The 14,666-nt window shown below is 41.4% G+C and overlaps 1 protein-coding gene across 1 annotated transcript in view; it reads left to right on the top strand.

Moving 5' to 3' along the window:
• Positions 1–7,395, top strand: part of AKAIN1 (A-kinase anchor inhibitor 1) — a 33,758-nt gene extending 26,363 nt beyond the window's left edge. Inside the window, exon 2 of the mRNA XM_043539785.1 lies at positions 3,731–7,395. Coding sequence (XP_043395720.1) covers positions 3,731–3,921 — 191 coding nt within the window. The 3' untranslated portion in view covers positions 3,922–7,395. The remainder of the gene's footprint in view (positions 1–3,730) is intronic.
• Positions 7,396–14,666: the final 7,271 nt, after the last annotated feature.

Below are 14,666 nucleotides of genomic sequence, written 5' to 3'. Positions count from 1 at the left end.
CATAGCCCTTCCCACAAGGGCCTTCAGGGGACTGATAGGGTGGATCTCTCTCCCTCAGGTCAGGACCTCAGCGCTTGTCCAAGGATAGATTCCCCCTTCTGTCCAGTTGTGAGGCAGACCAGCCTCCAGAGCCCCCTTTAATGCAGATACAGGAGGATACCCGTCCTCCTGAACGGCTTCTTGTGGGAGAGTCCTTGCCAGATGATAAATCTTTGCCTCAAGAGGAAACATTGACCCCCGCAATTCTGGCTTTGCCCTCTCTGAATGACTCAGTGGTACTGATTTCCTCTTCTCCAGTCCCAAAGGATTTTCAATTCTACCAAGACTTACTTAAGAGAATGGCTACAGCCCTGGGCATTGAACCTAAACTGGTATAGGAAAATACCCACAAGTTATTGGATATCCTCCAAGCATCTACACTGGGGTAGTAGGATAGTTTCCTGATTAATGATGCCCTTCTGCAGCTGGAGAAAACCTTGTGACTCACATCGGCATCTCTAACTCTGTCAGCAACGTCCCTTCTTAGGGGTTCTAGTGTTTTTACTCCCAAACTCCCTAGTTGTCACAGTTGTTAATGAGAGATTGCCGCAGGGGACATTGCAATTGACCCCTCTCTCCAAATAAAGAGTCTAAGAGACTAGATGCATTAGGAGGAGAGATTTATACTACTGCCTCACTCCAGATGAGGATAGTAAACCAGCAAGCCCTCCTTAATTAGGAGGTGATGTCAAAGTTCCCAGACAAATTGCTGGACAATACAAAGGAAGAGTTCAGGGCCTTCTTAATGATGGCAAAGACTTCACTCTTGTCTCCTCTAGACATTGCAGATGCTTCCTCCAGGTTTGTGGCCTCTGCAATTATAACGAGAAAGGTTATGTAAATTCTGGATAGTGCTGGACATTCAGCAGTCTGTTGAGGACTTATGTTTTGACTGTCGATATTTGTTTTCAGACAACACGAATGAGGTATTGCACTCTTTTAAGACTCACACATTCTGGGGGTGGGAGGCGGTGTATGTCCTATAACTGGCCACCAAGAAATGCCAATATAAGCCTCCTCAATAATACTCTCAATAATATCAGAGGCAACCCTTTTATCTCCCAAGGCAATAGGACTCTCCTAGGAAGAGACAGAAGCCTCAGAAGAGGAGAGCATCCAGTTCCAGTCTAACCAATCATATTGCCCTCAACCTGCTGTAGGGAAACAACTTTTTTCACGAATTCTTCAAGACCAGCAATGCAACCACTAGTTAACTACCCATCCCTTCCCCCCCTTCCCCCCCCCACCCCGATTTGGGACAGATTTTCCTCACTTTCTCACTTGGAAGACAATAATCTTAGACACGTGGATCCTAAGTACAGTGGGACTGGGATATTTGATCCAGTTCTTATTTGTCCCCCTTTCCCCGTCCCCTTTCAGGGACCAATCTCACAAGTCTGTGCTCCTTCAAGAAGTTCAGATTCCACTCATTCTAAGGGCTATAGAGAAAGTTCCCTTGCAGTTTCAAGGACAGGGCTTCTATTTCCATTATTTCCTTATCCCCAAGTTCAAGGGAGGACTGAGACCTATTTTGGACCTTCAGGTTCTCAACAAATTCATCAAGCAACTGAGATACCACATGATTACCCCAGCTTTTATACTCCCCTCCCTAGATATCAACAATTGGTTTGCTACTTTTGATATTTAAAATACATATTTTCCCAGTGGTGATATTGCCCAATCACTGGAGATTCCTCAGCTTTCTGGTGAGGGGTGGGGGGAACCGCCATTGCCAGGCCATGGTAATTCCATTTGGCCCGTCTTCGGTTTCTTGTGTATTCACAAAATGTTCGATGGTAGTGGCGGTCTTCTTAAGGAAGAACGATATCCACATCTTCCCTTAACTGGGTGATTGGCTGGTACAAGGTTCTTCACAGGATCAGGTTTGGGGCCACTTCAGGTTAATCTCTGCTTTTTCAGTCATCTGAGACTCCTTCTGAACAAGGAAAAAGTCACTATTAATTCCAACTCAGAGGCTTAAGTTCATTGGGGCCCTACTCAATTCTGTGAATTTGACTACTTTTCTTCCTCACAGGTTTTAAATGACTCACGAATTGTGCAAGTCCCTCAGATCTCTTCTGTCCACCACAGTTCGGACTTGCCTGAGATTGCTGGGACACATAGCCTCATGGTTGAAATCTGTCTATCACCCAGACACAACCTGAACAGGTTGGTGTCATAGGCTGGGATGCAGGTGGTCAGACCAGTGGTGGTCAGGCCTAATTGTCGCTGCAGGAGTCAGGAGCCAGGAATCAGAGGTGTGGGTCAGAGCCAAAGGTCAAACCAAGGGTCAGAGCTGGTGTCAGGAATCAAGCCAAGGGTCAGAGCCAAAGTCAGTAGCCAGAGGTGGGGCAGAGAAGTAGGGATCTGGAATAAGACAGGAACCAGGAATAGGACAGGAAGGCAGAAATCAGGAACAAGGTAGGGCTCAGGAGTGAAATGAGAGAGTCCAATCACCTTGTCTTTTTGTGTCCTATCCAAATTGTATGAAAGGGCAAGTAGTCTCAATGCAGACGATTTCAAGATAGATCACCTCCTGGATCACGACAGCATATTGGATAGCTGACACTCCTCTTCCAAGACTCTCAGCCCATTCCACAGGGACTCCACCTTCATCAGTCGCTTTCCTGAGGGATGTTCCTATATTGGACATTTGTAGGACTACCATTTGGTCCTCACTATATACATTCATGCATCACTATGCCATCATAACTGCATCCAGACCAGATGAAAATTTTGGCAAATTAATATTATAGTCATTGTTTAACTAGATCCAAGCATATACTGGAGGTGAGTCACGTAAGTGGAATGAACATCTGCAAACATTTGAAGAAAAAATAATTCCTTGCCTGTTCTGTAACTGTTGTTCTTTTAGATGTGGATGCAGATGTGTATTCCATGACCCACCCTCCACCCCTTGTTCCCTGGAGTCTTTGTCTATCTCTCTGGTCCAAAGGAACTGAGGTGGGGGGATTAGGGTAACACCACCCTTACATAGCCTCGGAAGGGGCCACGAGGAGACCCAGGGTGTATATGCTGTCCCGACAGTGACAGATACTCCTGCAGGGGAAAAAAAGTCTCCAACGCTTGGTGCACTAGGCACAAACACACCAAAGTGGAATACACATCTGTGCCCTCACGAGCAGCACTTACAGAGCAGGTAAGTAACTTTTTAATGCAAATATATTCGCAGGTATAGTTTGTTAAAGATTAATCAATTTACACCTTAAAATAATTCAATTTCTGAAGACAATGGAAATGTTGACACTGATGTCAGTGGGAATTGGGTTTGGTGGGAGTTTTTTTATTAAAGATAAATAAACTGTTAGAAGCACAGTCTTTCTTTATATAGCAGTAAAGGAGAAGGTGTCAGATATGCTAAGTCTAAATCCTCATCCAAGCGCATAGCCCAGGTAAATTGTTGCCCAAGAGGGTTGGTGGAAGGCTCCTCTGCTCTCCAACCTACCAAGTGAACATGTGGCCATTCCACATCTCAGTAGCACTTCTATCTGATGCACACCCCCTCCTCCATTCAGGTGGTGAATCTATGCAGGAACAAGCCATCCCTCTTCATTCTTGCTGAAGGCTGTGTTGACTCTGATAATGTTGTAGATAGATCCACCTTTCTAGATCACCTCCTGTTATAGCAGGTGTCTTAAATTCCTTTTTTTCAAACTTTTTTTTTTTGTAGGTGAGAAATCTGGAAATGAACAAGAAGAAGTTGCGTTACAGAATGCCAGCAAACAGATTGTGCAAACTGCCATCCTGCAGGCAGTTCAGCAAGTCTCTCAGGAGAGCCAACAACAGGAGAAGAAAGTAAACAGCAGTGTGAGTCTGCAGTTAGAAAGAGGGGAATTAACCAAGAAGCACGAAAAGAAGTAAAAGAGTGAACTATTTGTTTCGATCCTCCAGTTGGCAGTGTCTCCAGCTTTCCTCTTAGTATCACCTGTGTTGCCAGTGCAATGTTACTACTGTAAAGCAAACCAAAGTATAATCAGCACCTAGACATAGAGTAAAGCTGCAATAGTCCTCAACTGAGAAATATTAAGTGCATTAGGTGACTAACTTCATATTTATGCAGTGCCTCTTAAACATAACAAACAAAAATACTGTAGCTATAAAAGAGTTTCAAGCACAATCTCTTCTTAAGGGATGGTTTTATATGCAAAAGCTTATTGTTAGTGCACTTCTGTATGAATCTTATGTGCATCATCTGTGTCTGTTCAATTGGCAGATATCTCCACTGAGTTACAGATTTTACTAGGGGTTGTCTATATCAACTAAACAATATACTGTAGAGTGTAGGAGATGCATTTTCAGGATCCTTGAAACACGAGTTTGTGTTTTATTTTGATAGAATGTGGGCTGTGCAAAATAGCAGCTGTAAAATGGATTTGGAAAGTTTCATGCACAAATCTCTTTTCAATCTTTTTACAAAGTACATTATCTATGACTATATAGTTCACTCCTTATGCTGCAGACGATGCAAATATCCAGCACATTTCTAATCTTTTGCACAAAAATCATTTGTGAGCCTCAGAGATTCCTTTAATTTTGCCAATAATAAAAGAAAAGAACCAGGGTATTATACAGCTGCCTAATTCTTCCTCCAGTTTTGCAAATTCATGTATGCTTAGATTTATAATAACTAATAGAATTAAAATAGCTAAAATATGTAAAGCTTTTGAATTTATGAAAATTCAGGAAGTTGAAAATACACTGAGAATAAATTTTGTGATTGAAGACATTTGTTTCCCAATTGCTGGGTCTAAAATGACTGCAAGTATTTGCAATTTTAATATAGATTCACATTATATACATGTACACTAAAGTAAAATGCCCTTAAAAATGCCCTTAAATGCTAATACCAAATTGAGATAGAAGTGCACGAAGTCTACATGAAAGCCAAATTAATTCAACATGACTTTTTCACTTTGTGTTCAGCTGTTGAATTGTAGGTTGCATTCCGATACCAGTGGAGTGAAGATGCATTTTACACCAGGCAAGAAATGATCTTGCCTTTGCCTCAAATGAATTTCTATAATACTGGCCACAGTGAGCACAAGCTGTAGCACATCTATAAATATTTCACTTGGGGAAAGCAGATGCAGCGTCAGGAGTCTGTGAAGAGGGAGAAAAACTTTCCTAAATGCATTTGCTACTCAGTGAGACATTTCTCAGAGTATTCTTTCGGTTTATAGATTAACTGGCTATTACTTGGTGCACCCTATTGCTAGTACTAAACTACTGCCAGTGCTAAACTTCAAGGTTCTTTCTCATGGGCTGAGGTTTAACTCCGTGATAACCACCCATCCTCTAATGTTCTGCTTTGTTCTATTGACTTCTATTGATCAATGCTGATTTAAACGAGATAATGATCTGGCCCAGTCCAAATCCAAATAATTCAGTTTTTCTTAACCCTTAAATGATGGAAAGCTGAACTGAACTGCAATGAAACATCCTCAGCTTACTCACATAGGTTTTAGTTTTTATTTAGTGAATTTCACTAATCAAAGACAGACAAAAACTAAGAGGAGGAAGAAGCTGTTGTGTTGTTGTTTTTTATGGTCATATGACAGATGGCTGATGGGAGGTATCAACCTTGAGCTGAGAGATGGCTCCTGTCTAAACAACCAGCATATCACTAGTTTCTCTGGAAAAGTAGATCAAGAGCAAGGTCCAATTCTGAGTTTGGCGGGCAGAAAAGGGCAATTTAGAATATGATGTTAGTTTGGAGTGACTCCATAGCTGGAGGCTGAGGATGCTTTTCAGCCACTGAAATTCTCACTTGGAGTGCAAAGGAAAGGAGATGCCCATCATCCCTTTAAGGATATTTTTTTCTGTTCATAGAAAACATCCCAGGTTTTCCTTTTCCTTCCCAAAGTTGCTTCTAAATTGTCTTTTTAACCCAAACAATCTTGGCTTATATACATAAAAACCTTCAGTGCAGTTTCAAAACCCCTTGAAATTCTGGTTCTCAAAACTAAAGTGCAGTGTGTGTGTCATGTTCCTCCTTAGCTTAGTGGCAATATGGCCTCTCAGAATTCTAGATCACTTTTCATTATGTTCAGTGCCTTAGCTATTCTTAACACTCTTTTCCACAGGTAAATCATGTCCACCAATTCCATTGTTATGACAGAAGTCTGAGTTCTGGGGAAAAGGGAAAAGAATTCATTCTTTGATCTAGCTGCTTAATTTTCAGATTGAAACTATTCAGGCCTAGGTCACATTAGATTAAAACTACAGATGGGGCATGGAGGAAGCATTGAAAACAATAGTTATCTAAATAGTATAGTTTCTCTCAGAAGTACAGTGTGGGTCTCATATCCATAGTATGTATCTGTAATACATATTGTACACTTAGTCTCTTCTGTTGACAATGGGAGTTCCCATACATGGGTTGCACTCAGAATATGTAGTTATGATTTGCCCTGTGTGTAAGCGAGCAGCAGTGTAGCTCACAGAAGAAAATTTTACCCTATCTTAATGCATATTCAGTATGGTAAAGAAGCATAATCTGCTTCTTGGTATTTGGTAGGAAGATTATGTTTTTGGACAAAAATAACTGACTAGAAATTATTTCAGATAAAATGGAGGCCTGTTTACCAATACTCAAAAATGGCGGGTGGTGCACATCGCTAATGGGTGGGTGTATATCAGCAGCAGCAGAAGAAAAGCTATCTTCACTAGACGCTCTCTCATAGTGCACAGATAGCAGATCATGGGGGAAGTTGAATGCAGTGTTCAACCCAAACACTCATCTTTTAACAGAGTTTGAGACAATCAAAATATTTAAAGTAAGATATAGAATAATTTCTCACACCACTTGAAGAAGAAATAAAAGGAGATATGAATAGATAGAAGTACTCATGCTCAGCCAAAAACAAAAATGCTAAGTAAGACTGGGTTCTTCCGTTACTATCCCCAGCCATGCTTATTGATATCCTTCTTGTTAGGTTAACTTCTATAACTTATTTCCAGGTAACTGAGCTGCACTATATTTGTGATCAAACATTTCCTCTAAAGATTTTGGGAAAAATAGAAACAAAGCGTTGTGTCTAATTGCCTGTGCAATGTATGTCCATACTTTTCATCTATAATTTGGAAACACACTTGTTTTAATTTTAGTGCATATGCATTTTATTTATGACTTAAATTAACATTGTTGCTAGAGTTCAAACATCTTGTATATCTGTTGGTAATATCACAAAAAGTGCATGAAACATTTTAATTATAGTTACTGTTTACCATTGTGTCTAACTGATTCTCCACTATCATTACAGCACCTGAGAATGGAAATTGTCAATAAGAATAAACATACAAAGCAGTTAAGAGAGCCTCTTACTGAAGGAACTTAATTGAAATATACAGATTGTCCTTTTTATATGTGACATGAAATACAAATGCTATTAAGTCGCTAGGTTTATATTAACAGAAGAAGGAAAAAAAATCTTGGATTCACTAGATAATCTCTCATAGTGTACAAATAGGAGATGATGGGGGAAGATGAATGCAGCATTCAACCCAAACACAATAAGAATAAAGCTCGTCTGTGCGGGAGAGAGAACCTTCTCTGGGGCTGGTCCAAGCCTATGGAATGAAATCACCCAAAAAATGACCATCACAAACTTCACTGCTTTTGACTTCCAGTGCAATGTGCATTTCTTTCACCTGGTCTTATCAAAGTACATAGCAACAGATATATCTATTGAAAAACAACAACAGAACCCTACCAAAACAAGGCACTTTACTGCACGTGCTTCTTTAGCTGAGTGTGGGGGGAGGAGGAGGGAACAAACAACAACTGTTAGTCACCGTGACTGGGGTCCCAGGAAGCCACCCTGAAGTCACTCAATTAAGGTGAACTGCAAAGAATGGGGCAATCCCCAGAGCTGGTGAATAGTCCAATACTTAGATTTACCAAACCAGCACAAAACAGCTTCTATAATACCTCACTGGTTACCCAGAATTCAGCAACACAATTCCCTTAAGGCAACCCAGCCTCAGGCCTCCACTGGACACCGAAGTCAAATATGAGGAAGATTAATGAAAATCTTATTCATCATATAAGAAAGTTCTATCAATCCCAGAGGATTGGACACATTACCTCCCAGGTTAATGAATATTCCAGATTTTACCCATATACATGTTTACAGCCAATTTTTATTAACTAAAAACTAAGATTTATTAAAAAAGAAAAGAGATAGAGTATTGGTTAAGAGATCAATATACATACAGACATGAGTACAGTTCTGAGAGCAGATTCATAGCAGAGATGGTGAGCTTTGTATTTGAAAAGAGTTCTCTCAGAATTAGTCCATAGATTATATTCCAATGTCCATATTCAGGGTGATCCAGACAGGACTCTGGCGATCTCAGCCTTATGGCTTACGCTTCCCCTGCGTGAAGCGTCAAGCAGATCTGAGATAACAGGATCAGGACCCAAGGGGTTTTTATACAGTTCCAGGACTTCTCTCAACAGCTCGGAGTCCTTAGACGAACAATAGGCAATCATGGAGACTTTGAGGTAGACCTATTTCCTAAGCATCACCGGTACTTAGCTACACAGATTAAAGTTTGTGACCAATGGATAAATTGCCTTATGTTAAAGAGACAGATAGACAATGACATTATTTCACCCAAGATTCATCTAAATGTTAATATTCCCTTTTGATCTCTGAATCAATAGCTATAGTGACAGACAGGAACTGTCTGTTTACATGGCTAACATCTAACAAGATACAAGTAAACCCATACAATTAGTATCACTAATTCTCTAACAATACAGGTTTGCACTTCAGAGTTCTAGCCTATCTAAGATGGACTGGCCCTAATTACCATTCATATACTCTTCTAACGTGTCTCTCAAGGTTAACTCTGGGTCATTTATCCTGCAGGTTGCTTAACCCTTTCTGGCCATGCATCATACTTTGTTTAAGTTTCGTTGCAATTATATAACAGTGGAAGAAACAATGATTTGCATGGTCATATTTTAATCAGATAATGTCACAGTCACATTGGTTAATGTGTAAGCAAAAGCCTAATGGGAAGAAATTGTCTCAAGTAAAATTATACTCCATTTTGCTAGCTTTGAATTAGTAAGAAGAAATTGTTCTGAGTTTATTCTTTACTGATTGTGTTAATAAGCGTTCTTAAAAGGATAGATGTTTTATGGCTGTAATTGCCTTATTTACTGTTCGGTGTGAGTAAAAAATGTATGGTAATTCGCTGAAAAAGGATAGCTGGGCCAGTTGGTCAAGAAGGGAGTGGAGGAGTCGAGAGGTGCCATTTTTCACCCGGATGGCAGATTGATGACCCTAAAGCAAAGGCACATAGCCCAAGGACAAGATAAAGAGTGGAGCCAGAGGGACGAAATAAGAAACAGCTGCGGATAACTCCCAGTAACAATCCAAATAATGCTGATTGGAGCAATCTTGAACAGCTCCGATGTAACACAGCAAGGTCCAGAGACTTGTATGGGAACTTATTACTATAAAAAAAAGGGTGTAGTGTCACAGGACTTTGGGTTCATTCTGGAAGACAATGCGATACTACAGTGATGAGTGTGGTATAAAAACCTATATAGAATAGCTCTGCTAAAGGAATATCTTTAAGGAGACTGACCTAGTTGATTTGGAACCATTGGGGATAAAAAAGCTATTCGAAAGGATATGGGACAGACCACATTCCATTGGTTACCCACTCGGGACCCATGAGAGGAAACCCCTTAGCCTTTGCACAGCCTCATGATCTCAATGGGGCCCTACAAGAGTGCAGGGGTCCATCAACATGTGCACAACAGCTTGCAAGATCCTGTACTTAGTGGGTTAAGAAGTGAGCCTATGGTAATATATTCTTCCTCACAGTAGTATGGGATTATCAAAAGCAGAGGTTTTACTCCTGTTGTACTAATTAATCAGGTAGAGGTTCTATTTTGCTTACTTAAAAAAATGTAAGGACATTATTCTCCTAGATCCTGCTTATTTTAGAATATTTCTCCCAGTGATTTATTTATTGGGGTTTGTGTATGGACCTGCTAGTCTTAAGACTTAAGAAATACTAATTCACTTATTTTTGCTTATTTTACTGACTAGCACTTCAGTGGAATTATAGGCTGTGCTATGATGTTGTGGGGATTTTTGTCCCCCATTCATCAAGTGTTTATTCAAGTCTAGCAACAGCAATAAATAATATTACAGAGGAAAGGAAGCATTTTTCAACTGTCTTTAGCAGGTGATCTCTCAAAATACACTACACACTTCAGGACCTTCCAACTGTTTATTTTGTAACTATATGATGGGAACGTGTCCTGTTTACATACCGAAAGAGAGACATTTAAATTTTGTGTGAACATTAACCTAAAAAAGCCTCTGTCACACAGTGATGGGTGCTCAAAGGGGAGATAGATGTAATCCCACCTGTGACTAATCAGTGCTGTGGTGCTAGGGAGCCAGGGATAGCTTGAAGAGCAGTTGGTGCTCATGCAGGCCAGAAAGAGCTCAGCTGGAAAGCTGTAAGAAGCAGACAGGCTTCTCTAGTATGTCTAGGGAAAAGAAACTGTTAGGTGATTCCAAGGCATTTGGTTTGGGGAATAAGAGCCATAGAGTTAGAAGAGAGGTACTTGGAATAGCAACCAGAGCCTGGATGATGGTGCATTAAGGATGATCCACTGAATTACAGTGTGGTCCCAGAACGAGGGGAAGTATTTTGTGAGTCTAGGCTCACTGGAGTGAGACCACAACCTGGATGTTGGTTATGGTTATGGGGAAGCCTACCTGAATGGCAACACAGCTCCAGGAAGAAGCCCTGGAATCAAGGGGAAAATGTCTGTGAGCTCAGGACTTCGAGGGGATGTAGTGAAAAGACTTCCTAGAGAGGCCAGGGGCTAGACAGGGACTGGCAGAGTGACCTGGATTGGAGGGCACTGGGGACAGCTGGAATCTGAAGCCTTGGAATAAGAGTGAGTTGGAGCCCAAAAAGGAAGGGCTTGGGGCTGAAGGGGCAGAAGGTATTCTTTAAGAGCTTAATAAACTAACCCCCCAAGAGTGGGAAATGGCATAGTACTCTGGTTTACGAATGAATTATTGGAAGAAGCAGGAGGGAATTGAGTGCAAGGGGATCTACCATGACAGATGTACTTTGTGGCTACAGCGTCATGGTACGCGTGCCTGAGAAACAGCCTATTTTTCCAACTGTCATAACAGCAGTTGAGATCACCTGATGTAATTGAACTAATACTGACTAGACTTAAAAAATGGGGGGCTGGTGGCAGGATTTTGTTAGTTGCAGGACTTTAGCTCTGAAATGCCACTCCCACACCCATTCACAAAAGTCTGATACTCAGTCCCCTAGGTTTTTGCCTGAAAGGTGATTATATGGATTGGGTTCCGCTAAGTGGTGGATGAGAGGCTTCTAGCATTGAAGCTGAGTGAGCGAATGTAGTTTATCTGGTAGTATTGTTCAATAGCCCCAGACTACCTGATGGGAGGTTTTTTTATTATTTTATTTTAAAAATCAGGAGTTTTTTAAAGTCCAGTTTGGATATGTTCAGCTCAGATCTATGGGCCTACCTAAACAAAGTGATTTAGGGAGAAATCAGGAATGGTAGACTGTAAATTGTCTGTCATTTACAGATCTGTAGGTATTACAATATTGAAACATAAAAAGATAGCTTCTGCTGTCTCACATTTTCTCTGAAATAGACATGGGAATTTATTTTTCTTATTGCATGGCCCTGTCACTTCCCACTTTTGCCAAAAACCCTTCATTAAAAATATATTTAGGGTAAAGCAGGTATGTCATAACCAATATAAATTCTCAGTGAGGAATCATTCACTTCTCACGTGAAGAGAAATTTGCTTGTAACTGAGGCTTGGAAGTACAGAAAGGGCTCTTGTGAAGAGGCAGACGAAGAAATAAGGTAGGATTGCAAAAAACCCTGACATAATCTAGCAATAGGCCACAGAAAGCCAAATGGCATCAAGCAGCATAATAGGAACACTGAAAAGTCCTGATTAATTAAACACTCTACCATCAACAGGAAATCAAAAAGCCATGGGTTGACTCTTAGAATCCTTATTCAGGCCAAACTTTCATCAAAGTCTCCAAGAGTTTTGAGAGAATAAGGACTGTACGCTCTGATTCAATACTTTAAACGGAGCTTCACATTTTAGGACCAAGTCAAGCTTTTATTCATAGAGAAGATCTTTGAAAACAATTGTCCAATTAATATTAATGTATTTTTCTAGAAAATGTGCATGGTTTTTTTTTGAGGCACAAGGATCATGAAAATACAATAAACTAGGGCATTCTAAAATTGTTATTCATTCATTAATAGTCCCAGGTCCAAATTGTGCTCTTGCTTCCATAAGGTTCAGGGAAGGAAAAAGAATAATCGGTGCAACCTCATTCAAACGAACAGAAGTCTGAGTGGAGAGGGTCTTCCACATCCTACCTTCTTTTCCAGCTAGTGGATGCACTCTCCATTACCACTCTAAAGTGAGACACTACATGTGAATGATATCGGGGCATGGATGAAGCTAGCTAGCTGAGACTCAATCCAGAGAAGACTGAGGTGATGTAAATTGGTTTGGAGAAAAAGCTGAAAGAAATGGCAGAGAACATCACAATCTATCATTGATAAGGTTTGCTCTACATATGTGGGGGAGGTGGAAAATCTTGGAGGCTAGTCGGATTGTAAGAGCAGGCAACAGCTATGGCAACATCCATTTTTTTCTATTTGTACACAGCCAGAAGATTGCATTAGTTTCTTTTGGATGTAGATTTTGCTACTGTTATGCATGTCTTTGTCACCTCTGGAGTATACTGCTGCTCAATGGGACTACATCTCAAGGGGCTATCTGAAATTGAAGCAGTTGCAGAATTAAGAGGTTTGTTTGTTATACAATACCTCTTGCTGGGAGCACATGACACCAGTGCTTTTGGATATGTGCTAACTGCCCATTAAGCAGCTGGTAGACATTAAAGGATTGGTTTTGGCCTTTAGAGCCCTAAATGGCCTGGGGACTACTGTCTGAAAGACCACAACTTTCCAGACCATAGTGCCCCAGATGAGATCAGTGAGGGTGCCTGCATTAGCAAGTATGAATGAGCATACAAACCAGATTCCTGTTTGATTGCACATAGCTGCCTGCCGGTGAACTGTGCCGTACAATAACCCACTCTCATCACTATCTGATGAGGTGAAAGGACTATATTGCTGAAAGTGCCCTTCACAGTGTAATTATCTAGTAAAGAAGGTTGGGTAGGCTATATAATATAATGAATCAATTGTTTCATTCCTTTATAGCTCTAAGAAGAGTGATATTACTATCTAAAGCCAATCCAGCACAGAAAAGGACCTAAACACTCTGTCTGTCCGTGCCTTGGTTGTGGATCTTGGTACATAAAGTTCTGCTGAGCCAGCTTTCCCACAGAACCCTTAGAATCAGTTCCTCACTTATCGTGGTTACTTTCCAGATTATCCTCCGTGCAAATTTCCCCTGTCTGCTATTCCCCCAGCATCAATATGAACATTAACAGAGAGTTGTAATTATTGTACACCAGGCTCTTAACACAGCCTTTCCTGCACACCCATTGTGAGAGTCATGTATAAAACTATGACAGGGGAAAGAGTATCTCAGGGTATGTCTACACTACGAAATTAGGTCGAATTTATAGAAGTCGGGTTTTTAGAAATTGGTTTTATATATTCGAGTGTGTGTGTCCCCACAGAAAATGCTCTAAGTGCATTAACTCGGCGGAGTGCTTCCACAGTACCGAGGCTAGAGTCGACTTCCAGAGTGTTGCACTGTGGGTAGCTATCTCACAGTTCCCGCAGTCTCCGCTGCCCATTGGAATTCTGGGTTGAGATCCCAATGCCTGATGGGGCTAAAACACTGTCGCGGGTACATATTGTCAGGCCCCCGTTCCCTCCCTTCCTCCGTGAAAGCAAGGGCAGACAATCGTTTCGCGCCTTTTTTCCTGAGTTACTTGTGCAGATGCCATACCACGGCAAGCATGGAGCCCGCTCAGCTCACTGTCACCGTATGTCTCCTGGGTGCTGGCAGGCGCGGTACTGCATTGCTACACAGCAGCAGCAACCCATTGCCTTGTGGCAGCAGACGGTGCAATAGGACTGGTAGTCGTCATCGTCATGTCCGAGATGCTCCTGGTCGCCTCTGTGAGGTCGATCAGGAGCGCCTGGGCAGACATGGGCGCAGGGACTAAATTTGGAGTGACTTGATCAAGTCATTCTCTTTAGTCCTGCAGTCAGTTCTATTGAACCATCTTATGGTGAGCAGGCAGGTGATACGGATTGCTAGCAGTCGTATTGTACCATCTTCTGCCAGGCAGGCAAGAGATGAGGATGGCTAGCAGTCCTATTGTACCATCTTCTGCCGAGCAGCCATGAGATGTGGATGGCATGCAGTCCTTCTGCACCGTCTGCTGCCAGCCAAAGATGTAAAAGATAGATGAAGTGTATCAAAACAAGAAATAGACCAGATTTGTTTTGTACTCATTTGCAACACCCCGCCAACCCCCCCGTCTAGGGGACTCATTCCTCTAGGTCACACTGCAGTCACTCACAGAGAAGGTGCAGCGAGGTAAATCTAGCCATGTATCAA

Source organism: Chelonia mydas, chromosome 2, assembly GCF_015237465.2.
Source record: "Chelonia mydas isolate rCheMyd1 chromosome 2, rCheMyd1.pri.v2, whole genome shotgun sequence".
Taxonomy (NCBI): Eukaryota; Metazoa; Chordata; order Testudines; family Cheloniidae; genus Chelonia; species Chelonia mydas.
This window is presented reverse-complemented; position numbering and strand designations above follow the sequence as displayed.